At 39.1% G+C, this 26,597-nt stretch overlaps 1 protein-coding gene across 1 annotated transcript in view; it reads left to right on the plus strand.

Annotated features, from left to right (window-relative positions):
* ARHGAP15 (Rho GTPase activating protein 15) overlaps nucleotides 1-26,597 on the plus strand; it is a 320,720-nt gene that overhangs the window by 42,054 nt on the left and 252,069 nt on the right. Inside the window, exons 3-6 of the mRNA XM_054515336.1 lie at nucleotides 4,610-4,684; nucleotides 7,843-7,904; nucleotides 9,256-9,343; nucleotides 15,787-15,876. Of these exons, the coding sequence (XP_054371311.1) occupies nucleotides 4,610-4,684; nucleotides 7,843-7,904; nucleotides 9,256-9,343; nucleotides 15,787-15,876 (315 nt within the window). The remainder of the gene's footprint in view (nucleotides 1-4,609; nucleotides 4,685-7,842; nucleotides 7,905-9,255; nucleotides 9,344-15,786; nucleotides 15,877-26,597) is intronic.

Consider the following 26,597-nt stretch of genomic DNA (forward strand, 5'->3'; position numbering starts at 1 on the left):
AATAATTTCTGTAGATAACGATGGACTTGCCATACTGCTCAAGATTGGATCTTGAAAACAAGTCACTTTGAGCATGGCAGTGAGTGAAATGTTGCAGGATTCTCCTTGCCATTGCCATTCCATAGGTGTCTTTCAAGGGATGTGGCCATTAAGAAATGCTACAATACATTTTTGTTGAGTTTCTTTATCTAAGCGATTATGAGCTGTCACTGCAGTTTGGGGGTGACTGGGAATGAAACGACCACAGACATCACTAAATCAGGTGTCACCCCTCCTTCTCTGTTGAGGGAATGGTCTCCACAAAAGTTTATGTGATCAGTTTGTACTTTTATTGCAAAACTTTCAAGCTGCCACCAGTAAGTTCGATTCCGTAAAGAATGGAGTGTTCTGGCCCTGATCCAGAAAAACACTTAAGGCCACTGCAGAGTGCTTTGCTGGATGGGGTCCAGAGCAGAGCATCAGGCAGCAGTAGGGCTCAACAGTAGGGGATTTCTCTCTTTTTTTGGTTATTTATAAAGGAATCTCCACATACATGGTTGCAGTGTCGGCAGGATGAAACAAAACAACAGCTAGAGCCCCGAAAAGAAAGGTCAAACCATGAACAGCACTGAAAGGGTTTTGGTAGAAATCTATCAAACCCTCCATGAGAACCATCTCCTTGGCAGAGCAATACTGTGAATGATGGAGAAAACAGCAGGTAGATGCCAGCTAAGGGTTTCCCATCCAAAGCAAAGCTCTGTTGGACCAGGTGCTGCTTGTTTGAGAAAACCATGGTTTTCCCAGGCTACTTGTAGGTGGTGTTTGTGATAAATAATCTGTGGCGAATAACTTACTTGACAATCTTGAAAGCCACTGAGAAAGGTCATACAATTATCTTAATTACTTAGGGATACAAGTGAATTCAGAATGACATTTCAGGAAATAATTAATTGTCTGTGCTTTGCACTGGAGCAGCATTTTGAGTAATGTCGGTTGGTTTTGTTAGGTTTGGTTGAAATCAAAAAGAAGTCTGCTGCTTCTCATAGACGAGATGAATTAGGTTAGAAATATGCCTGTAATGGGAAATAAAAAACAAATGGATCCTCCAAGATTCTTTTTAAATCAATGCCACACTGTGTGAAGAGAGTAGTGCTGACTTAGCCATGATGAATCCCCAGAAAAAGAGGGAGAATTTAAAGAACAAACGGGAACACAGAGAGAAATTAAATGAAACATCAGGTTCCTGTGTTTTACCTCCCTGTTCAAGCAGCAGCTGTCAGATGGTTGTCCCTTCACACCGGGGTACCAGGCACACGGAGAGGAGGCTTTGCCTTTGTGGGAAGGATGATGACGGATTAGTGCTTAGATGCTGAAATAACTCTGGTAGGAGATGGATCCCCTTTAGCTAAGGGAAGGGGGGGGCAGCTCAGGCTGAATTTAACAAAACCAGACTTGCCCACAGACTTGGAAGCGCTCGCAGAGTGGATTTTTAGTGCTGCAGGTGACATTGTTGCTGACTGAAGAATGTTCATCAAATCAGAAAACTGCTGATAAGCTGGCTTTCCCAAAAAGGGATCTCACGAACTTCTCCTGTAAATCTCTGCCTTTCATCGTACCCTGGGAGGTGAGGTAGAGGACTTCTGACAGATATCATTTAGGTTTTTTCTTGAGTTTATTAGAGTAATCAAGTGGAGCTATGGAGGAAAAAAAAAATCTAAACCTCTCTCCTTTATGGTCTATCTATTAAAAGCTGAATGAAAGAATGAAAATAACAGAGCCTACACCTCCCTTTGAATATTTTGGTACTTCATTGAAAATTGTGAGTATATTGAAACATGGCCATCTTGACTGCTGTCACCCAGGTTCTGCTGAGAACATTTTAACTTTCAACTGGATTTATCTTAAGGGAAGTGATGTAACTGACCCATTCACTGGTATTTGTAAAATATATTTAAGACCAAATTTCTATCAGCCCTTCTGGAATTTTATCAAATCAGTCTAAAAGAACATATTTCCTGTGATGATACTCTTTCTTTTTTTCAAGTTGTTTTGATTAACTTTCTTTGAAGTTCTATTTCTAAACCAAAAGGCTGGTAGAAAACAGTAAGAACTTTATTGAAGTTTCCATTAATTCCACTTGTGAGCAAAATATTTGGAGTCTTTTTCCAGAAGAGCTGGATCTTGGCTTACATAATTGTGGATTTTGGTTGTATAATTGCAACTAGGTTCAGACTTTGGAGCTTCAGGACTTCCTTTGCATGAGATTGCCCATTAGTGGGCTACCAAAAAGAAACACCTTTTTTAGCAAATGTATCAATTAAATAATTATGTAAGAGGTTTACTCTTTTCCTTGCCTTCATGGAGTTTTCCCTAACGTTTCTTCTTTGCATACACAAAGAGGTTTCTTAAAGGACATAGTATTCCATCCACACCTGGAATTTTATTTTCCTTAATTGCTTAATATTTCCTGGAAATCTTGAATAGTGTCCTTTAATTATACCACCCCGATAATTTACTAGGCCTACAAAAATAGCAATTTTTACTCATTTCCTCCTTCTGTTGTGGATGAATTTAGGGCTCTGGATAAATCCTTTTTCAGCAAGTATCAAACGTGAGCATTTCTTTTGCAAATGCTCTGATCGCTGAGCCAGAGAGCAGCCGAGAGCTCAGCTCGGCTCTCCACACTTCACAACATTGCACACAGGGCCCCCAACAGCCACGTGGGGCTCCTGGAGAGAGCAGCTGAATGCTAAAGCAGGCACTGTGGAGTGGTGGTGTGCCTTGTTATTTAATTTGGATGAGTGAAGAATATATTTGAGAAGCCATCGCCGGGCAGTGTGTTCTCTTGTATGTTAAGGAATAATTAGGATATGGGGGATCTGGGTAAGAAAGAGTTCCTGTGATCTAGACCTGAATAGTTTAGCTATATGTCTCAGGCACTATAGAACCTTCAGAGTTGTCTAACAGTAAAGATAAAGAAAAAGATAAATGGAATTAATTTATTTTGAATTTATATACATGCCTCTGCCTGCATTAATATTAAGCTCCATCCAAAATCTAAATAGAAGGACTGTAATCTTAGAAGTTCTCTCAATAGCATCAGCAAATCATTCTTGTTTACCCTACATGCTAATAAAACAGGAACATGACACTCCTGAAAACAAGATTGCAAAATACAGAAAATGTGGTCTGACATTTTTTTTCTCCCCAAAGGAGGGACTGCCACTAACTAAAGTATTTCTTATGAAAGCTCGATTGCTTAAGATGCAGAATATTAAGAGAGAAAAACACTTTAGGACACAGCCATGTCACCAGCTGTTACTCACCCTTAATGAAATTGTTAAGTGATATTCTTCATAAATAGGTCAGAGAAACTTTTGAATTGTGAAGGATGTTTTATCTCTTTCTTTGAAATGTTTGTATTAAATTTAGAACTGGTAATTCATTAAGCTCATTAGCTCTGACTAGGAGAGTAGAGCAATATCTAGGATATAGATTTCAAGGCTTAAAAACCTTAGTGCTTACAAATAAACATGAAAGCAATGTGTGGAGAAAAAATATGGGATCATAATATGTTTAACTGTTTTTTGAGCGTGGCCCTCTGGATTAATTAAGAACATTTTCTATATTCAGACACTTGAATATAAACAGAATACATTATGACTTTTGGTTAACTCTCTTTTAATAGGGGAAAAGAGAATGCATTATGATGAATACAGTGGAAACCAGTTGAGACTATATTTTGTTGTTTGCTTTGTGACTTGAGCTAAAAGAGGAAATAATCACTAAATTTTACAGAACCTCAGCTCATAATTATATATTTCTTGATTGATACTGAATTTAAACAGTAAAAGTTTTATGTGTGTATATATATATACACACACATATACTCGCACACACTTTTGAGGGATCTGTTCTTTGTTGCAGATTTTCAAGGAAGTAAAATGCTATTGAGCTCTGCCAAATGCTTGATTTGTGAAGTAACTTTTATTTTGTTTTAATAGTTTCTGGTATAAAGCAATAATTTTTCAGAATTAAGTCACAGTTGATTACATTTTGTTCCTCAAAGAAAAGGGAGAATTGGAGGAAATCAAGGACTCAGAATTTGGGAGCAATTGTAGAGTCAGAGTTACAGAATTGCTGTAACCTTTCGATCATGGAGACTTTAGAAACAGCCTTTAAAGCAGTTTAAACTTGCTGGATTTTTGTGTGCTTTTGCCCAATTGTTTTCTGGTTTCTTCATTAACTTGCTTTTTGTGGCCTTGAAGTTACAATCAGCAGCTTTCCTATTTCTCTAAAATGGGTTTAAGAGCACCTAAGCAGTTAAACAATTTTTGAGGTTCCTGATGAGAAAAAACCCCATATTTTAGGTTATTATTATCAGCTGATTAATTTTGAGGTAAATTTGCCCATGTGACATCACCAAGAAACACATTTATACCAGAGTTTTATACCAGAGTATATCAGCTGCACATTTTAAATACCCAGGGCTCAGAGGAACACCTGAAAGAAACCCCAGTCCTCCACCCAATGCACGCTGTGCGTGCCCTGTAATGAGATGTGTTGGTCCACCTTTACCTGCATGTGTTCAAATCCTGTCTGAATGTAAATATTTCTTCTTCTTTTTCAGATAAGCCGTCACAGAAGAAATCTTTCCCAACACAACTTGACAATTGCAGACATCATCAGTACCCAGGAACCCACGGTAAGGAATTGCTCTGTGGAGCTGATAAATCACTCTGGTTATTTATTGATAATGTAAATTTTGCACTTGCTTTACTAAAGCAAGTGAGGATTTGGATGCCTCAAGATGTAAAGGAACGTGAGGGACTTTGATTGATCAATAAAAAGAATAATGTTAGCAGGTGCCAAGTCATTTACATGGCTTGACTTTGCTGTTGGTTCTGTTGAACTTGACTGGGGTTTCATCCGTGCTAAAGTTTGGCATAAAGGAATGTGATGAAGGCTTTGTTCTCTGACCTTATTGAGGTGTTTTTAATATTATTATTCATTTGTATAAGAAATATTATTATTAAATTAAAAACAATAAATTCTTGACATTAGAAGAATCTAGGGGGAATGAGAAACAGATGCTTTTCTGCTAAAGTAAAATGAATATGCTAATACAGATTAATTAAAGAAAGTTTGGTATCAGCAGCACTGTTACTTACACAAACTTTTTGGGATTAGGTATGTTCAGAAGGTTTGAATTCTACTCAAGAAAATTATAAAACCTGTATGTGATACAGTGATAATTATGTTTCCTTATAGTTTCTAACAATATTAGCCCATGACAATGAGAGTCTTTTTATTTCTTATTTAGAAACTCAAATATTTACACTATATACTCTCATCTGTACTATTCTTCTAAAGACAATTTAAAAACAAATCAACACAAACTCCACAAAATTATTTCATTTTCCTATTTCTGTGCTAATTCTTCAGGGCATTTTGGGTCATTTTATCAACCTTCACATGTTGAAAAGGTGCAGGAAGGGCAGCAGCTTAACAAAAGATGATGATATTTATTGAGACAGAAGCAGAATGTATCATTAGGATATATTTGGAATTCTTTTCAGTCCAATATCATCCATTTGCAGAGGTATTGCAAGTTGATCCTGAGCTGTCCTAGAAGTGTTTTCTTGAAAAAAAGTAGCATAGAAAAGGGGATATTAACAGATGTTAAACAAGGGGAATGCAGCACCCCAAATAAAAATTATAAAAATATTGGGGTCATCCTAGATATATTTTTCTTTGACTTTTGAGTAGTTTTTTCATAATTCCATGCATGCCCTTTATATTAATTACAGAGAAAACTGTGCGCCTTATCAATTAGAGGAGGCCATGCTGATTTTGAAGTACAGCACCTGTACTAATTCAATTAAAGCAATGTGTGTGAAAGGAGTTTTTTTAGCACTGAGAGGGCTCTTATTAACTGCTGCTCTTGTAGCTTTTTACTGTTCAGTTCTGAGCCATTTAATTTATAGCAAATGGTGGATTTGAGCTATGTAATTTAAGTCAGGATATTTTATGCACTCAATATTTGTTAGTGGATTTGATATCCTGGCTGAAGACAATTATAAGGAAAATATGACTGAGCAGCAGCATTTTCATCTGGAAGCATCCAGTTCTTAACTTCCCAAGATTGACAACAAAGGTGATTCAGATCTGATGTTGAAAAATAATATTTTCCTTTAGTCCTGGATTGGTTAAGATAGCAGTTTGGGAAAGTGGTTGGTAAACTTTGAAAACATGAGATTTTTGGGTCTGATTCAGCGGAGCAGTCAACAGCTTGAATGGCTGGCCCATGCTCCTCCCAGTTTCTGTTTCCAGATGGATAGAAATATTAAAAAGAATAACTTTTCTCATATGATGTTTGGCATCTCTGGCCCTGGCCAATGACCAGAAGTTTTATACCACAAAAGAGAAGCATTAGAAGGGGAAGAAAAATATCAAAAATGTAAAGTGAGGCGGGGGGGAAAAAATGAAGTAGGTGGAGATGGGGATTAAACCTTATTTTAGCTCTGCTGGTTCACCCATCCATCACTAGATAAATAGTGGCATAACTCTGCACAATAATCCCTGCACACTTTCTCTCTGGGTTTTCTGTGGTAATGATATGCATGACAGGAATTTACATGAGATAAGTACAAATTACAGATGAAGCTCACACTGATCCTCCTGCACCCACTTGAGAATGTCACTTAAATCACTGTCCAAGGGCCTACAGGCCTTTCCATAGGTACAAACTGATATCTACACAGTATATGTGTCATTACATGTTGTATATCAACCACAGCCAAAATCTGGGGAAATTGTGAAACATACTACACTGTTAAAATAATGCTGCTTTGTACAATCAAAATAACAGACATGTTTGATTTAAAAATCCTTATATTGCCTCTTAAAGCATGTTTTATTGTTATTTAATGGCTTTGCAGACAGCAAAATTCTATTGAAATTGTTATGAAATTGCCTTGTGATGCAATTTACTACAAAGACCATGTGGAGTTTCTAATATCCAAGTCGGGCACTGGCTCAGTAGTGTTTGAAAGCAAAACCAGACTCAGTCTTAATCACAATTTTGTTTCTTTTTCCCATTACTGACACAGTTGAGACATCCTTAGTTGATGAGACCTGATGAGATGGAAGATCATCGGGTTTGGCTGAAAAACAGTCATCTTGCTTTGTTTGGTTTTTAGCTTTTTAGTATAAATTTATATAGACAAGAATAACCCCTATCCCAGCTCTAAAATGAGATATTTCAGCTGATCAGAGAGCCAAGGGTCTGCAAGGGGGTCTGGCTTAAGGAAGGTGTTCAGAGAGGTGTAGGAGAACAAATTGAAATGAAAAAAAAAAAACGACAACAAAAGACCAGGCCTAAGTCTTGCTTCTAATACACCAAAACTCAAGCAGAGTGTTGGAACCCAAAAATCAAGGGTTGCATTCCCATATAGAATCCTCAGTGTGCTGTAAAGAAACACAGTATATAAAATGATATTATAATGTCATTTGCCTGCAATGCATTTAAAATTCTCTTTTACTCATAGCTAGAAACTTTTTCCACACTTATATAAAATTATTCTAAATAAATAGAATAAAATAAAGTAAAATAAAACTTTATTGGGTTTTTATTGCGGTTAATTTTGTGTAGTAGTTGACTTTAAGAGTTGTTTTAATATTGTCTGCAAATACTCAAAAGAATGGAACATATCAGAAAAAAGAGGTGATTAAACTGAGAATTAGTGGTAAGATCCCCCACACTAGAGAATCTGGATGCAGACCCCTATGCGCGTATTAAGTGGTTTTATTCAGCTCAGTAAATAATAGGGTTACGACCTCCTTTTTTTTCCTTTCTTGCAGGTAGTGACGAAGGAAGGATATCTTCTGAAAGCAAAAATAGCAGATGGTGGCAAGAAATTAAGGTATAACATGGGAGTGTGACAGAACCTAAAGGGGATCCAAGAGAGCTGGAGAGGGACTTTGGACAAGGGCCTGGAATGACAGGAAAAGGGGGAATGGCTTCAAACTGACAGAGAGTGGGATAGGATGGGATATTAGGAAGAAATTCTTGCCTGTGAGGGAGGTGAGGCTCTGGCATAGGTTGCCCAGAGCAGCTGTGGATGCCCCATTCTATCCATAAATGGGGTAATTTGGTATAAATTGGTACTGGATTTAAGATATATTCCAAGATATATTACCATTGAGTTCCTTGGTAATCCATATTCATCCAGCCTATCCAACTCATAGGAAAGTTTGTTTAAATCTGCACATAGCACGCTTGACCACTTACATCTTTGTGCACTTACAAGACCTCTTTAAAATAGAAAGACAAAATAAAGAAAAATAATGAAGGTCTGAAGTGGTGCTTACCAATAGACAACTCATATTCACCATGAGGCAGATCAATAGTGGGTTTATGAACTTTCCTGTAAATATCAGATGTTATGACCCCTAAATTCAAAAGTTAAACTTGAGCTGTTGATCTAAAAATAGCTTTTTATGAGGTCAGATTTATGATTATGTAGTGGTTTGAAATCTGTTATAGATAACATATATAATAGCATTTTCCTCTGAGTTGAATATCACGATTTTCTGTATCAAGGGTCATTCTTTCACATGTCCATGTGTATTTTTAATTCTCCCTAGCCCCAGCAGTTTGTCAGTTCTCTAAGTCTATACCATGAACTCCTGATATTTAATGGTTACTCAAACCTTTCTCAGATATTCTTCTTATCTTCCTTGCACTTGTGTAAACTTTTAATTTAGGGAAAGGAGACAGCATTTGGGACCTTTCAAAATAGACCTGTTACTGAGCTCTGTGTAGTCAGATCAACATTTTTTCTTCTCAGTTTTATTTTAAGTATTAGGTACCAGAAGGGCACCAGCTATTTCGGAGTCCTCTTCTTGTGAACTTTGAGCATGTGTGAATAATCCCACTGTTTTCATTTGACACCATGGCAAAAAAGAAACACAAATGGGCTTCAAAATGTGAATGAGGAGAAAGAAGCCCCTCAAGCTTTGATAGGTTACATTTTGGGTATAATTAGGGCGGCGCAACTCCATCAATGTTGATGGAAGTTTGTTGACAATGTTGACTTTAGACCATTTTTGTTTCTGACATGTATATATTAATATGTATTATGTTTTAATAATTAAAATCCATGTCTAGAAATTAAATATATTTTACCTCCTACTTGAATGCCTCACAGATTTCTTTTTTTTTTCTTTTTCCTTGGTTTTTTTTTCTTTTTTTTTTTTAATATTCCTTGTAAGGAAAAATTGGTCCACCTCCTGGATTGTTCTTACTTCTCGGAAAATGGAATTCTACAAAGAGTCCAAGCAGCAGGCAATGGCCAACCTGGTAGGCAATCCAATATCTTCAGTCTCCTGGCAACTATTATTTCAATATAAAAAAGTTTGGTGTTTACAGAAGACAAATTTAGACTGAGCTGGTGACTTCAAAGGTTTGAAAGCAGCTGAAGGAAAAATGCCTTGATAAACTCTTAATCAGATGTAGTGTGTGTGAAGAAATAGGACACAGCATGTCCTTTATTAAGAGGTGCATTTCGAGAGTAATTGCAAAGTGAGACAAATGGTGAGTGACTACCCAGTAATGTGAAGGTAACACTTTAAATTAAGGTGCCACTTATAAATGCTTTATTCTTATTTATGAAAATGATCACTAAATGCAGCTACTTCTTCAAATAATGTATTATAAAGTATGTTATAAAATGCATTAGTAATAAATGCTGAACAGATGATGCGATGAGAATCTGTTGCAAAGGATATTGTGAGGCGTAAATTGTATTAAACCATGCATGTGCATCTTTAATACATGAATTTAAGTTGTTATCTACCATCCTATAAAGTGGTTTATACATTAATAAATAATAATAAATTATTTATAAGCGGCACCTTAATATAGGGTGTTACCAAAGCAGAAAACATTATAAGTTAGCAAAGTGATTTTTTATCGCAGTATAAATGTGACATCCACCATATCCCGCTAACCTCCCTGAATATTTCTACGACTCCATCTAATGCAGCTAATGCAATTTCTGTAGCCTGTAGTTACTACAAAGTGAAATTTGCAGTACCTTTTTATTGTGCCCCGAGGAAAGGCCACTGATCTCCATTGGGCACACGCGACAGCTCCGCTGCGCGAGCGGTAGCGGCGCGCGTCCCCTCGGTGCTGGGCACAGCCAAACCTCAGCATGGGCAGCAGAAGGGAAATTTGGTGGCTCTGTGACACTGTGGGCAGTGAAGGGACAGATTTGACAAAGCCCTGTTGTGAAAGGCTCTCAAGGCCTGATCGAACCTGCCAAATCTCATTGGCTTGATGGGTGGCCGCAAAGGTGCTCTCTTTGGCAGGAGTCACAAACAATAAGTTATTTTTCCTGTGGCAGGTGATGCAGACCACTCTTCTATAAATCCTAGAACTATCAATGCCACCTGTCATAAAATCAGCCTTGAAGAGCACCTTTTCATGCCGTATATTTTTTGAGATTTGTAGAAAAAGAAACGCAGAACTAAGATATGAAATAATACAAACAAGTAAAGGGTGAAATCTGGCACTTTCTGCTTGTGTTTGTGCTAGTCCAGCTGGAAAATACAACTTCTCTGCAGCCATGAAAATAAAAAAGCTTATTATTTTTTTCAGAATCACCTGTTTTCCTTAAAGTTGACTTTTATATTATTAGGAAAAAGAGAAATGTCTAAGGTGAATTTATTAGAACTATTCTTATAATTTACTAAGTTTCTTGCACCTCTCTCTGCTACCTCTTCCCTCTCTTTGCAAGTTGTTACCCAAATTTCAGGAGATAAATGAACTGGTGGAAATTTAACACCAGGAGGCTTGATTTTGCTCTGAGACTCCTCAACATGGTTAAAATCCCCATTAGCTCTTTAGGGATTTGGATACTAAACTAGACCAGCCTGGAGAATAGGGTTTTTGGCCCAAATCTCAAATGATTTAACTAAAAAAGTGATGGTGGTTTATGAAACGGGACCTTCTGAGAGGTCAGTCCCTTTCCCTGAAGCCTCAGTCACCACCAGTGCTCATTTTATCAGTGAGATAAAATCTCCCGTGTTAGGAAGAACACAGACATATTGAACCTGTATTTTTCTCATTCTGGGGAGGGCAAAACAATGTTGGTGGTTTTTTTTGTTTTATTCCATGCTAGATTTGAATGCTGGGACTGTGAACTCAATGTTCACTAGGTGAGAAAAATCTGTTAAAGTTACATTTTCTGTCTGTTGCATAAAACTTAAATGCAACAGTAAATAAACAAATTAGGTAAAGCTTGAAAACAACAAGAGCTGTCAGTGTTCATAATCTTATAACTCAATTTCCTAAACTCAAATTTTGCATGTCAAAAAAAGCTAAACTGCCATGCTTATCTCATCTGATAAAGTAAATGCAGTGCTTATTTCCTTTGTGAACCACTTAACCAGATATAATTTTAATACTGGAAAGGGACTAATGCAAAAAAAAAAAAAAGGATTCATTAGAACTCATTTGTTTACTGATTTTTATTTTATTTTTCCAGTTTTTGTTTACTTTGGAAAAGGGGGAACTCAACCATTAATTAAATAATGTAAGAGAAGCTGTGTTCATCCACAATAGTATGAATTATAACAAAGCATTTTTATTGTTAGCAGGAAAATGATGTGACTTACCAAAAAGATTAAAGTTCCTTTGTATTCTAAAGATATTAATTCATTAATTATTAATTATTAAATACTGTACTTGGAGCAAAAATTTAGAATAAGACAGCATCATTAAAAGAGGAATGATATTTCACAAAACAAAGGAAGCAGGAGAGAGAGAAATGAGAGCACTTCTAATACCTCCTTTCATGACAATGGGACTAAATAGCATTTAGAGGTGATCTAAAATTCTATTTGTCTAAATCTTTAGTAATGTTTTAATCAAATCAATGGCAATATCTAAAAGGTTTTGCTGTTCCTGTGTATGACTGTAGGTGCAGGACTCACTGTGGCAACTTTGCTGTTGCTTTGCGTGGAGAGGACTGGGATCCATTGCTTTGCTTTCTGGTGAAGTTGGTGGCAAAATCTGGAGTTATTGGAAGTAATAGAGCACAGCAATTAAAGCACACAGAGGAGAGATTCAGAAAATGAGATTGTTTACAAATACTACTGAAAATGCAAGTTTGCATCCCATGTAGCTAAATCATTAGCTCTTGTTGCTGCCTTGATTTTTTTGTGGTCCTGGCTTTAATACACTTTTCCTTTGTTTGTTTGTTTTTTGTTTAACCATTCTTATGAATTTGACTAGCTCTTTATTTTAAATTAAGGACACTGTGATCTAAATGAATCACAGCTCCATTCTTCCTTAACAGCATTTAATTCTATCATCAGTTGGTCTTTCTGACCAAGAAAATGTAGTCAGTTTATTCCCTCAGATAGTTTATTCAACTGAGGTTATTTTAACCTCAGGTTATTAGCCCATCTGCAAAGTAATTTAGTGAGTGAAAATGCTGCTGAAATCCATATTCATGTTTAGGAAGATTTCATCTTAGCAGACACTTGTATCAATTTACAGCATAACCCCCTGCAACAACATTGATATAACATAATTGCTCTGACTGCAGAGCACAAAGCAAGGACGTGGAGAGCTCAGGCTTCCCAGTCACCTTAACTTGCTCTCTCCCAGGGTCTCTGGGTGTTGCATAACCTGGGAAGCCAGCTCTGTAGCAGGGAAATTTTTAGGCCAAAATTAATGTACGTTCCTTGTACATTTTCTGGAGTTCTGATGGGTTTCAGTGGGTGCTCCCCAAGCGTGCAGCAGAACAGTGATGGGCAGTTTCAGGCTCAATGGCTCTGAAAAGGGAGCTGGGGGTGCTCAGCCTGGAGAAAAGGAGACTCAGGGGTGCCCTCATCACTCTCTGCAGCTCCCTCAAAGGTACCTGTGCTCAGCTGGGGCTGGGCTCTTTCTCCAGCAGCACTGACACAACCAGAGCACACAGCCTCGAGCTGCGCCAAGGGAAATACAGGCTGGAGAGCAGGGAAAAGTTTTTTTATGGAAAGAGTGATAAAGCTCTGGAATGGCTGCCCAGGGAGGTGGTGGAGTCGAGTCCCCATCCCTGGGTTTGTTTAACAAAGCCTGGATGTGGCACTGGGTGCCAGGGTTCAGTTGAGGTGTTGGGGCTGGGTTGGACTCGATGTTCTTGAAGATCTCTTCCAACCTGGTCATTCTGTGAACCCTGTGAATGATTTAGCATGAAGTTTTCATCAGAAGCTTCACATTTTATGCCATACTCATGAGTTCATAGACACATTGTGGTCAGAACTGATAAATTCTCCAAAGGATAAGTTTTCATAGAATCAGAGTTTGGGTTGGAAGAGACCTTAAAGATCATTTTGTTCCACTCCCCTGCTGTGGGGAGGGAAACCTTCCACTAGACCAGGTTGCTCAATTCATATTTTTTTCCCCCAGAGAAAGAGACTGACTCAAATAATTATTGCACATAGCAGAAACCTCTTCATCTTTCCCACACCACAAGCCTGCATCCCATCCTTTCTGGAGAGGGAGATGCACATGCTTGTACTTTTCTTCTGCTTATTACAAAATCAGAGCTGTAAACAAACTCCAGAGTACAGCAACAGCAGCAAAATTACCCTGTGTGTTCATTGGTGCACAGGAGAGTCCAGCTTCTGCAGTTGCATATATTTTTGTACAATAAATTTAAATAGAAATTAGAGATACTACAGAGTTCACTATTCTGTGTTCCTTCCTCTCTAGGCTTTTGTTTTTTCTCCCTTCAGTGTTCCATGGCAGTTTTCCTGAGGAAAATATTCTGTAGCCCAGTAATGTTCACGATCAAAAAACTATTTCTGTTTCTTTGTCTACATGTTAATCTCCTCTTTTCATCTCAATGTGTTTTCAAAATTTCTCAACTCTTTCTGCTGGTAGAATAAAGCTGCCCCTCTTTGTGAAAGTATTTTCCAACTCAAACTATCCATGTGGGTAATATTTTTTTCAAAGAGAGGAAGATTGCCCACTTTGAGAAGCCTGTCTTGTGTGTTCCTGATGGGTTGCAGAACTGCCTGTGTGGTGCAGATCTGGGCATTGCATGGAGTCCTGGAGATGATCTAAGCCTCATAGCCCTATTTATAAAAGTACTGGAATATTGAGAACTCATTCATTTCATCCAAAATTTGAATATTTATTTGCATTAATATATCGGTGCTTGGGGTTTTTTTCCAACTTCATAATTTTTGCCATGCAAATATTAGTTGATTAAATTTCTCAATTTTTTTTTTTTGCAAAATCAAGTCTCAATGCTGCAGTTTTGATCTGCTATTAAAAAATTGGAAAGACTAAACTCTTGTCAGAGGCCAGGCAGGAAATTTGAGGCAGAGGTGGGGAAAAAGAAATCCAAGTTCTTCTCTTCAGTGGTTTAACCACAAGAACATCCTTCTGTTTTGAAGAGTATATTTCTTCTATTAAAAAAAAATTAATAATATTTTAAAAAAAGGAACAAAGGCACACGGGACTGTCAGTTTCAGTGGAGCTTAACCATTGTGGTTTTATGGTTTGGCAAATGGAGAACATAATTGCAATCCCAGTACTGAAAACTTCCAGATACTAGGCCTGCAAATCACTTGACCAGGATTGCTTTGCTTCTTTTAACCTAAATAGGTTCTCTTCCTCCCATCTCAAAGGCATCCTGGAGAACTCACATATTTTAGCCTTTAATAACAACATCAGAGAAATCCAGTGAGTAGTTTTTGGAAAGCTGACTCTGTGGCTGGTGCTGGACTGGCCACTCTTAACTCTATAAAGTCTGTTTTGTGTCATCACTGACATTTTTAGGGTAACGATGGCTTAAGAGCAGCAGAGAAAACAGTTGCATCAAGCTGATTAATTAAATTATGTGGATATCATTCCATCCCCTACCCAAAAGGGAGTTAGTGGTGCTTTTTTACTTTAACAGTAGTATTTTTACTGCTGAGTAGGATGTGCAGCAACCCAATCTACAAAGCCTACTCTGAACTACAGGGGCTTTGCCAGAACTGCTGCACAGGCAGAGTCCCTGGAGAAGGAGCTTCGATGGCAAATGAGGATTATTGTGCTTTGCACCAACTCCCAGCAACGTAAATGATACAGGCAAACAAATCTGCTCTTTGAATTCCTTGCATCCATATGGAGGAGCAGGGGAGGCAGAGCTGTGTCACTCCAGGATGCGTGGACTGACACTGAGAAGTATCAGCCCTTGTGCTGAGCTCTTTCTGGGTGTGTCACACATGCCCTCGAAGCCTTTTCTTCTTTTTTTAGGAGCAAGAAATGATAATTTGTTTGGAGAAAGGGGATAGCTTCTCTTAGAGATACGATGTATGTTCTTGTCTAATTTCTGTCCTTTCCAGTTGCATCAGTTTGAATTTGCATTTGGAAAACCCACAAAATTTTTCCTTTAAACTCAATGACTCTTCAAGAGGTTTGGCAAAGTAAGCATTGAAAATAGCTGGTCCATGTGTCTGCATTTGTGTTTTGATCTACTATATGTTACACTAGACTCTTTTTTAAACCATTTAATTGTTTTTAAAATTATGTTCTAATATAAGAACCTTACTTCTTCTATACTTCTTCTATAAGACACCCCAAGAGTGGTTATTTAACAATACCAGGGTTTATAATGAGCTCTTTTCAGTAATACCAGCAGCTGTGCTACAACAACCTGTCACTTTAACTTGATCTATTCTTGTTTTATCTGATAACTGTCCCCATTTGTGAAAAGTCAGGCCATATTCATGTTGATTTTTTTTTCTTTTCCTTTCCAGAAGCCGGGATATAAACCTGAGTGTGTAGATTTGTGTGGTGCTCGCATTGAGTGGACCTCAGAGAAATCCAGCAAAAAGAATGTCTTTCAGGTAAGAGGCAAAGCATTCCACTGCTCATTTGTGTCTGAACTCTGAAGAGGTAGGCTTTATTTCCTTGGTTTTAATAACTAGATCCTGATTTAATACAGCATTTTTCTTACCAGTAAAGGAGTGTAACACTTTATCCAGCATCGGTTTACTATTTTTCTAAGAGAAGGATTTCTGATGGCTGAGTCTCCTAAACACTTGAGAACCTGTTGATTTATTGATTAATGCTCTATATTCAATTTGTTTTTAAAACTTAGTAGGTAATTGCTTTGGGTTCAGGCCTAGAATCTTGACCTAGAGGACTTCCATAAACACAACTTCTTCAAACTGCTTATACAAGCACGGCTCCAGCGCAGTGCGGTTTCTCTGTTTATTTTTATTGCTGCTCAGGGTCCTCAGACGGTGATGACCCAGGTTCACTTCTGCAAGGGGAAGGGAGGATTTTTAAAAGCTTGCCTCTGTCAGGGCCAGCAGAGAAGGACATGTATTTCTCACAGGACTATTCTTCATTGATGGAAAATAATATTATTTAATTCCTTCGTCCAAATCCCATTGAATTGAAAGGGAGGATCAAGGCCCAAGAAGATGAAAGGAGGGGAAAAGCATTACTGCAAGGTTAACATTCCAGGATCTAGGGGCTAAAATAGTTTATTGCAACATCTTCAGGTTTTGGACATAATCCAGCTCCCATGAATATCAGTAGAAAGGATTTGTTGTCTTTTTCTGTTTCACTAAATGTTGCATCAAGCCACATCAAAATATTATTCTCTATGAGCCAAGTTGCTTCCCAGAGTTCTAACATTAAAAATGTTTAACAATGCAAGCAATAAAGCGGGTAGAGATGCAGAAGGGAACATGTCAGGGTCAAGATCCTGTTAGTTACCAGAGAGTCCTTTGGCATCACGACCAATGAAACATGCTGGAGGAACCAACTGTGTCTGGGTCTGGGATGGAAGGAAAAAAAAGCCACTACACATAAAAAAAAAAACCCTAAGGGCCTGTACATGGCTTCTAAAAAAGAAATCTCTTTGGGTCAGCTGTGTGTTACAGAGGCTTTTTCAAGGTTTATTTTTCTAGACATCTTTCTAAAGCACATGCAATATTTAGAAATATTCTTCTTTTCCAAGGCAGCGAGACTTATGCTTCTATACCCCCCACATCTTTCAGGTTGTCTTGAGACAACACTTGGGGCTTTGTCATTTCCTAGGTATTTTTAGAATAAATATTTTGGTTTTTGCTGTCAATCTTCAGCTTTTTCACTTGGAATGTGATTAAGTATAACCTTAGCCTTCACTCCTGCAACCCCCTGAGCACACTGACAGGTCTTCTGAGGTTCTAGGGTTTATTTCTCATTTTGTAGTGAGCAAAATTCCCGTTTGGAAATGCATTTCAGTGATTCATTTGAGCTAATACATTTCCAAAGTAAAGACAAACGAAGCTCTGTTATTGATTTACCAGACTGGTGCTACGAGGGCTCTGCAATGCATTTTCTTCTCACTTCTGTTCGTGTGAGGTGTAACTGAATCAGAATAATGTGAGAAAGGAAACTCATGCACTACTGTTTGAACCCATTAAAATGTGTCTTCATCAAGCCAATAAGTGAGTGGGAGAGACATTAAGAAGTAAAAGCATGGGAGGAAGGACATATGTTAAGACACATTTTGAAAAGGGATGGAGCATTGTTTAGACAGAGAGCTACAAGAAGATTGTGCCAGATGGTAAGAGCGAAAGAGGAGAAGGCTTTGGCACCAGTAGTGGTGACATTTTGGGAAAGGAAGGGACTGAACAAGACTGGTGCTACATGAGCAGATAGAGTGGGAAGGGGACTGCAGAGGGAGCGAAGATGTGTGAGATAGTCTGGAGGGAATCCAAGGCCGGTTGGAAAGCAGAGAGGTCAGTTGGTACCTGGAAACTGAATATTTCAGGAAACACTTCTGATCTACTTATTCCTCGTGGGTGGGAATAAAATTGATAGTGTGTGTCTACTTATTCATAGGTTTGTTCAAATGAAAACAACATGGGTGGCTTTCTTTAATGCTTTCTTTCTTCTTTTTTTTTTGCAACCTAAATATAGATGCATTGCATTGCTGTTTGATTAAATACATTAGCTGCTTAACTCTGAAGTGATCAGAAATAAGTATAATTATATCTTCAAAGCCCATCAAAACACAGTTGGTGTTTTGTTTCATTACTTTCTAATAAAACCTTCTTTTCTCATTCAGTGGTTTCTTTGAGCTAATGTGTTGTATTAGGAGTAGGTACAGAATTTTGAATTTGATTTTGCCAGGGTCCTCAATTTGAGTCCATGAATTATAGATCATGAATGGAAAAAGACGATTGAAATTTTGGATTGAAGAAAAAGAAGGAAATCTTGGATTTAAAATCTAAGCAGATGACAGTTAATGGATAGCAGCAAGAAGATGGAGCATAGGAGTATCATAAAGAAAAACTAATTAGAAACGTGATCGATGCAGGGAGAAATAAAAGAGGGAACTGCAAGTGAGTGATATTCAGGCAAGAAGATTTGGGTTTCTGGTCTTGATCATGATGCTTTCAGCAGCGTTACTCCTCTCATTTTAATTGAGCTACTCCCTTTTTAACAGGATAAGTCTGATCTGTCTCACACCATCCAATTTGTGCATGCAATCTATTTCTGTTCTTGATGAACACATTATGTGGGGGTATTTTTTTCCCTCAACTTTTCCGTAACAGTAACTGAAAATATGCACATCTCATAGACTATAACCTCCTGGTTTCCTTTCATTTATTTTATTGATGGTGTAACTGGCACCCAGGAAAAGACCTGGTTAGAAGCAGCTTCCCATGGTGTGGGGTGAGGTAGCAGCTTGCAGTGAGACACGGTGCTGTTTGTTCTTGCTGGCTGAGTGATGTGATGCACTAGGTCTTCATCGGAGGAGAGCTGAATAAAAGAAGATTTATGTTCAAATCACATGCTTTAAATATTTCTGCTAAGTGCTAGTTTGCTCTTTGGTGTTTAGCCTGAAATTTAAAGCACTGAGGATTAAAAGGATTACAACATAATCTTAAATAATCCTAAGTGTCATTTACAGAGAGATGGTTGTAATAACTAAATAAAACCATGTTAAGGGATGGCAGTGTTGTCAGTCAGCAACTGGAACAGAAACAGTGCCTGTGTCACTTTGTTGTTCTCCTCTTGCCTTTTTTTGGCTTAGTTTGATATAGGGTAGGTGTGTTTTGATGTGAGTTATCAAAAAAGAAAATAACTTAATGGGCTGCTTTTCAGTCAGTGTTGATATGGTGTTAGAAACACCAGTAACTAGGGTAATTTGCAGATTTTTTTTCCAATATTCCACATTTCCTACTTTTAGTAAACTTTTCAACTGGGTCTTATTCTTCCCCCTGTTTTACTCAGCCTCTACTCTAAGCCAAACAGCCTTTAAATTTGAAATTCAGCCCAGACTCCATGGAAGATGTGCTCTTGACCTCTGGATTTTTAATTCTGGGGGTTCATTAGCACAAAGTCCTGTGGTTGTACACTATTTCCTTGAAGAGGTTTTGGGAGATTTCTCTCAGATAATTCAAAAAGGAAAAGGAAAAGTAGGAGAGAGGTGAAAAGCACAAAAAAGGTCGTGAGCAGCATATTTATAAATCGATGAAGCTGCTTTGTTCTCTTAATAGCGCCATTCATTTAACTAACAGGCATTTTTTGTTTTCTTTAGTCATAATTTTACCCTGTACACCAAGTTCACTTTTAGGAAGGTTTCATATGAGGAATTTCTGGAGTTCTATGGCTGGGCTCTTGCCACAGATGTGGTGTGATACCGTTTTTTGTTTCAGTGCACCGCAGCTGTAAGGGGTCACTCAATCCTACACAACTAAGACATGTATTTTACAAATAGTGAAAGCTGTATAAGACCTACAGTATTCCACCAGCGAGACAGCTGAAAGTACAACTGCACCTATGTGCAATATGAAAGAATTTATCTTGCAGCTGTTTCATATATAATAACATTTATGGCGCTGATCCTGGGTAACTCCCTTGTCCTTGAAGCTCTCCAGCTTTGTCCAAGCGAGTAATCTGAATGATAAGCTATTTTGTTCTACATACTATAGGATCAGGATAGTGCCTGGATGCCTCCCAGGAATGGTTTAAGTCACTGCTTTTTGCCATGGGAGGGATCATATTTGTTTCCACGATCTCTCTAGAGGAAGCACTGAGAGCGCGACGTGGAGGGGCTTGGGCTGGGATTGGTATTTGGGTTTCTTTGTGTGTTTTTGAACATAAATGCTGCACAGAGGAGGGAAATCTAAAAGAGCCACCTTGCAGGCTTGTGATGATCTTTATCAGCAGCTGGAGCCTGTTCCCACCCAAATCCTATCCCAGAGTTAGTCCCATTTCCCGAGCCTGAGAGGGCTCTTGCTTTCAGCTCTGAGTTGTGCAGGAACCTTTCCTGGCTTTGAATCTCCTGTGCATCTGATGGACCTCTGTGATCTTAAACACCACTTTGTCCACTTGTGGACTTCACTGCTCTGGCTGGGGTTTAATTTCTATCCTAGAGACCTGACTATGTTATTGCCTAATTAAAAGACTTGGCCACATCACACAGTCATTAGGTGGTGTCAGAAGAGTTTCTTTAAGTAACAAAATTTGGTTTTTAGAAAAACACAAAACCAAAAAAATGGTCTTCATCTTCAAAAGAAGTGTGGCCAGCAGTTTGAGGGAGATGGGACCCCACTTTGAGCACCATGGAGTTACAGAACAAAGGGAAATTGTTTCCCACTGCCAGCGGGCAGGTTTAGATGGGATATCAGGCTATTGGGATATGGGATATTGGGAAAGAATTGGCCTTCCCTGTGAGGGTGGGGAGGCCCTGGCACAGGTTCCTCAGGGAAGCTGTGGCTGCCCCATCCCTGAGAGTGTCCAAGGCCAGGCTGGATGGGGCTTGGAGTGGAAGATGTCCTTGCCCATGGAATGAGACCAGTTAAGATCCCTTCCAATCCAAACCATTCTCTGATTTTACATAAGTGCTCTTTTTATTGTTGGAAGTGGGAGATCTTGAGCACAGCAATGTGGAACAGACTCACAATTGTGGTTCTGTTTCTCTCTTATAACTGAACCTTACTGGCAAAGCTCCTGCCAAAATATTCAGTAAAACCTAATCAATGAATGCAGATAATCTTTTGACTTCTCAACATGCCTATTTTCTACTGTAAGCTAAATCCAACAAAACCCATGAATGTTTTGGGGCTTTTTTCCCCCCATGTATTCAGTGTACTTTTCTTAATTTCTTTCATTTTGAACATCTTGTAAGTTTTAATGTATTTTTTTTTGGTGATCAAAACAGAAAAGTAAGAGTGGTCGTACATAGTGAAAGACGAGAACTAGCCTTGATTGTGAGGCAAGTTTTGCAGGAAATAGAAAATTACACACAATATGCATTTTAAACTTTATAAAATTAAGAAGTCACTTTGGCTTCTAAAGACTATAATATGATATTTTAAGGTGATGATGAGGAGAGACCTTTAGATATCCTTGGTAATTTTATTTGTTGTTATTTAATTTATTTTTTACATATGGAAAAGGCAGATTTAACTGTAACCACTTCACCTGTGTTGACAGTAGCTGCTCTTGGGACCCAAGGGGGAGTTGAGGTGTCCCTGGTTAGTAAAGAGCACAACAGGCAGAAAAATCAGCTGAGAAAGGAAAAGATCCTTATCTAATTGAGAATAAGCAAGAGCCTGGTAACTGGAGCACTCTGGAATATACAGTTCTACCCTTGTTTCAGAAATGTTGGGTGAGAAATGGTCAGGCTTTTCTCACCAGTGTCTTTCTCTTAAATCTGATTGGACTCATGTTAGCCCAAAGAGAACATATGGAAAATGAACTGGAATTCAGATTGCTCAGTGATTGCTCAGTAATGGACACAGAAATTCTTGATATGATCTATGTTCTAAGGAATATCAGGTAATAAAGCCAGTTTCACCCCCCAAAAAAGTGACAGAAAGAGGGACAGATGTCATTGCCTCTGTGATACAATCAAAGCTTTACACAAGAATAGGAACATAAAAACTGTAAGGACTTTGGCTTCATTTGCATAGGAAACCTTAACAGAAATAAAAAAAAACACTTTTCTATGACATATACAAAAATATTTCAATGTTTTGATACTTCAATATTCAAGCTATGATCAGTTTGGAAATAGAGAAGCAATCAACAGGAGAGCACTCAACTGACAGCACTGTGCATTTAAAAAGTTTGGGAAACTGGGTCTTCAACCTCTGTAATGGAATTTCAAGGAACTTCTCTATCAATTTAACCTCTGTAATGGAATTTAAAGGATTTCAAGGAACAGCAACTTTATTCATAAAAAGGACAAACCAAGCAGTTAAGTTAGAAGTGCCACAAAATTATAGTTAATCTATTTCTCCCCCTTGCTGAATCTGCTTTGGGGTAAAATAAACCCCTCGGTTATGTCAAAAAGGCCTTATGTATTTTGTGGTTACAGAATCAGAAAATTAGCATTTTGTTGTTAGTATTATTAAAAGACAAAATTGAAAGCCTAATTACCATTTTTTAAAATTATGTGAAAAAGTTGTTACTTTTCAGCAATAGTGAGGTCCACTCCTGATAAGCAATATTTTGTTATAGTTGGCTTCATGAAATAAGATTCAAAATTCTCAAAAAAGCTTTGGTTGATTTGTAGATATGTAAATATGATCTTACCTAGGCAGGTACTTTTTTTCCCCCCCATTATTGTCCTTAAAAACAAAAAAAAAAAAATCAGGAAAAAAAAATCTTTTGAAAAGTGTAACTTCAACAACTCATGAAGGTCTTGGAAAGGCTTGAAAGCCTTGGAGCAGAAGCTGCCCTGAGCAAGGTGCTGTGGTGCTGCTGTCTGTGGCACTGCACATCACCTCTGTGTGGCACCCACTGCAGGCCACAGCCTCCCTAAATGCTGGAGGACTCCAAAATCCAGTGGAAAAGCAAGCCTAAATTTTCCGTGGAACCAGGCTGATTTTAACAACTCACAATCTGTATTCCCCCAGTCTGACATTATGTGTATGAAGAAGTCTGTCTGCTGAAAGTGATGGTTAGAACAGCTCACTATGCTTTTTAAGAGCCCATCTTTTGGCAAATCCAAGTGCTGACACAGGAGTGCCTGTGATAGGTACGAGTGCCTGCGTGTGCTCATACACATGTGCTTCTCAAGAAATTATCTGAATCACTTAGCCTGTGACAGCCACGCTTGCAGCTTTCACCAGTGCAGATGTTATTTGTCCATCAGGAAAGAAAATATTTATTTCAAGCCACAGGCATTTTCTGTGCTGCAGGAATAAAACATAGCAGCAGTTAATGCTTAATGTGCGTGTGACATAATTTTGTCAGGGACAGAAGCACGGCTGAGCACAAGGAGCAGGACAAATCTGTGAGAGCAGAGGGAAGCACCTTGTGCCTTGGAAAACGAGAGAGCAACCCGGGCAGCGTGACAGAGGAGCAGCTTATTTTTCCCATTGTTTTTTTCTTCTTTTTTTGGCCGAATTCACAGAGGCTTGTGCAGTCGGGGAGGGGAGGAGGGGGCTCGAGCGATGTTATTTTGTTTTGCAGCTGAAGGAGCGAGCGGCGCTTTGCAGCTCCCGCATGCGAAATGGGGCTGCAGCCTCTGCTGCATTATTCATAAACATATTGCTGCCATCTCGTGGGCAGCGCACGGGCGGGCAGGGACACAGGCAGTGGAAGAGGGGACGGATATGGGCAGTGGATGTGGGCAGGGAAGGTGGGCAGGGATGTGAACAGCGATGAGAGCAGTGGATGTGGGCAGTGGAAGTAGGTGCTGGATTGAGAGAATGGATGAGGGCAGGGATGTGAACAGTGGATGTGGGCAGTGGATGCAGGCAGTGGAAGTGGGGAGGGATGCAAGCAGTGGAAGTGGGCAGTGGATATGGGCAGGAATGCAGACAGGGAAGGTCTGAAAGGGCAGGGATGCAGGTGGGGATGTGGGCAGGGATGCGGGCAGTGGGGAGGGATGCAGGCACTGGATGCGGACAAGAATGCAGACAGGGAAGGTGAGTAGGGATGTGAACAGCGATGAGGGCAGTGCAAGTGGGCACTGGATGAGACAGTGGATGAGGGCAGGGTTGCAGGCAGGGATGAGAACAGCGGATGTGGGCAGTGAAGATGGGCAGGGATACGGGCAGGGGATACAGGCAGTGGAAATGGGCAGTGGATGTGGGCAGGAATGCGGACAGGGAAGGCGGGCACGGATGCAGGCAGTGGATGTGGGCAGTGGTGCAGACAGGGACGATGGCAGGGATGAGGGCAGTGGAAGAAGGTAGGGATACGGGCACTGGAAGTGGGCACTGGAAATGGGCAGTGGATGTGGGCAGGAATGCAGACAGGGAAGGTGGGCATGGATGTGGGCAAGGATGCAGGTGGGGATGTGAACAGTGGTGTGGGCAATGGATGCAGGCAGTGGAAGTGGGCAGTGGATATGGGCAGGAATGCAGGTGGGGATGTGGGCAGTGGAAGTGGGCACTGGATGAGACAGTGGATGAGGGCAGGGATGCAGCCAGGAATGTGAACAGTAATGAGGGCACTGGATGTGGGCAGTGGATGAGGGCAGGGATGTGAACAGCGATGTGGGCAGTGGATTCAGGCAGGGATATGAACAGGGATGTGGGTAGGGATGCGCGCAGCAGAAGCAGCCAGGGCTGCCCAGTCTGTTCCCGGTGCCACCCAGGCTCTCCCTTTCCCCATGGACTCATCCTGCAGGGCACACTGAGCATTTTAAAAACATTTTTCAGCCAAAATCGGTGCCTGATTGAATAACTCAGACCAGTAGCTGCTCTAGAGGAAGGTGTCCCTGCCCAGGGCAGGGGGTTGGAACAGGTGACCTTTCCCTTCCAGCCCAAATTATTCTGCAATTAACATTCATTTAACTGGTTTCTGAACCAACGAATATTTATTTTTTTAATAATATCCCCAAAGACCTGTGTTCACTAAATTATTCCTTAGGTAATAAATTGATGTTTTAAAATAGTCATTCTCTTCTGATCAGCTGGTAGGGAAAAGGTAAATAGCTTCACAAGGATGAGGTGGTTCAAGATAAAGCATGTAATGAAAATTATGGCTACAGATAGTCAGTAGGTGAACTTGATAAAGCACCTCTGATGTGAGTGTGGCCCATGGTGCTGTGTTTTGTGCATTTATGATCCGGGGAAAATGGTATTTTCTGGCAATCAACAGCTGAAAGACAAACGTAAGAAATGCAAAAGAAGACTGGACTTCCTGGTTCTTTGGTATTTTAAGGTTTAGTGCTTCTCCTAAGGGAAAACAGTTAAATTAATTTAAGACCATTATAATTTTTCTTTTTTTTAAATTTATTTTAAGCTAATATGAACAAAAAAAAAAGTATCTTGATAGGTGCCCAAACACTCCCTTAATTTATCAAACTCTTGGGGAAAAAAAAAAAAAAAGAGAAAAAGGAATCCTGAATGAACTCACTCAGAGATAATCAAATCTGACTTGTTTACATGTTTGGTGCTGGTATTTCTGTGTTCAGCCGCTACATTTTTTAAAATCTTGGCGAAGCCACTTGACTCCATTTTTTTGTGTTTCTCTTTAATGGCTGAGGCAGATATTTGGAATTGGCTGGGCATGGGGAGCCTTGGCTGTCCTCTCTCTGAATTTTCGTGCAGAGGGATGGCAGAGGAGAGGTTTGGGATTCACATTTTTTGTGTAGGAGTGATTTCTTTGCAGACAGGATGTTTTTTGGATGCTTGAAGGTGTTATAGGGACAATGGAGGCAATTTAAATGCAAGGGGGGAACTGCAGGCAGTGACCTGCCCTCTCTTTTAGATACAACACCTCTGGTTTTCAGCTGAGCGGGAATTCCTAAATTGTGATTCATGGACCACTAATGGGATGGGGAGACTTTTTTGAAATGGTAATGCAAGAGCAGGCGGCCTGAGAAGACGTTTAAGGTGGTTCCCAGATGAAAGGAAAACCCACAAGAACGTTTTCCACCAGGGACCCTGACTTTTCAAACCTCCTCCTCGAGTTTATTGATTTTGAGGATGCGCCTGCAATTGATCCCAGTTAGAGACTATTTTTATATGGATTATGGCAGTTGTGAGAAATATGAGATTGAGTTCAAGAGCTGGATTTCTTGAATTCTGGATTGTTAAGTTTTTTTTTACTGTTAGGACGTTTTATTGGAGTTTTTTGTTGGTTTTGTATTTTGTAAAAAATTAATTTCTTTTTAATTTTTATTTTCATAACCTCTGCTCTGATTTAGGACAAAAAAAATTCCTAAGAATTTCAGCCACTACATCTGCAATGGCATCTGTAAAACACAGCGATCCAAGAAGTTTAGCAAACATTTTCTTTGGCAAACAAAGTTGCAAGGAGGGGATGTGGTTTGTTTACTGTTTCATTTAGAAATAGTCTATCAAACTTAAATTATCAGACAACTTTAACACTTAAAATCCACAGCACTTCAGTCACACCCCCTTTTTTTTTTTGTCCTCGTAATAGTCTTGATTGCTACAAGTACATTATTATTTTGAATTTTAATGTATTTAAAACCTGGAATGTGTTTAGCCTCCCTCAAGTCAGAGTTTGCAGGTAAACTGTCACAGATTGAGCTTTAACTATTTTTCTGGAGGCGAAGTGTGCATTTGTATATGTGAGTATTTACATGAGAGCACGTTTTAATTTGGTAAAATGGAGCCAATTACTGTGA

The sequence above is a fragment of the Molothrus ater genome, chromosome 7 (genome assembly GCF_012460135.2).
Source record: "Molothrus ater isolate BHLD 08-10-18 breed brown headed cowbird chromosome 7, BPBGC_Mater_1.1, whole genome shotgun sequence".
Lineage (NCBI taxonomy): Eukaryota > Metazoa > Chordata > Aves > Passeriformes > Icteridae > Molothrus > Molothrus ater.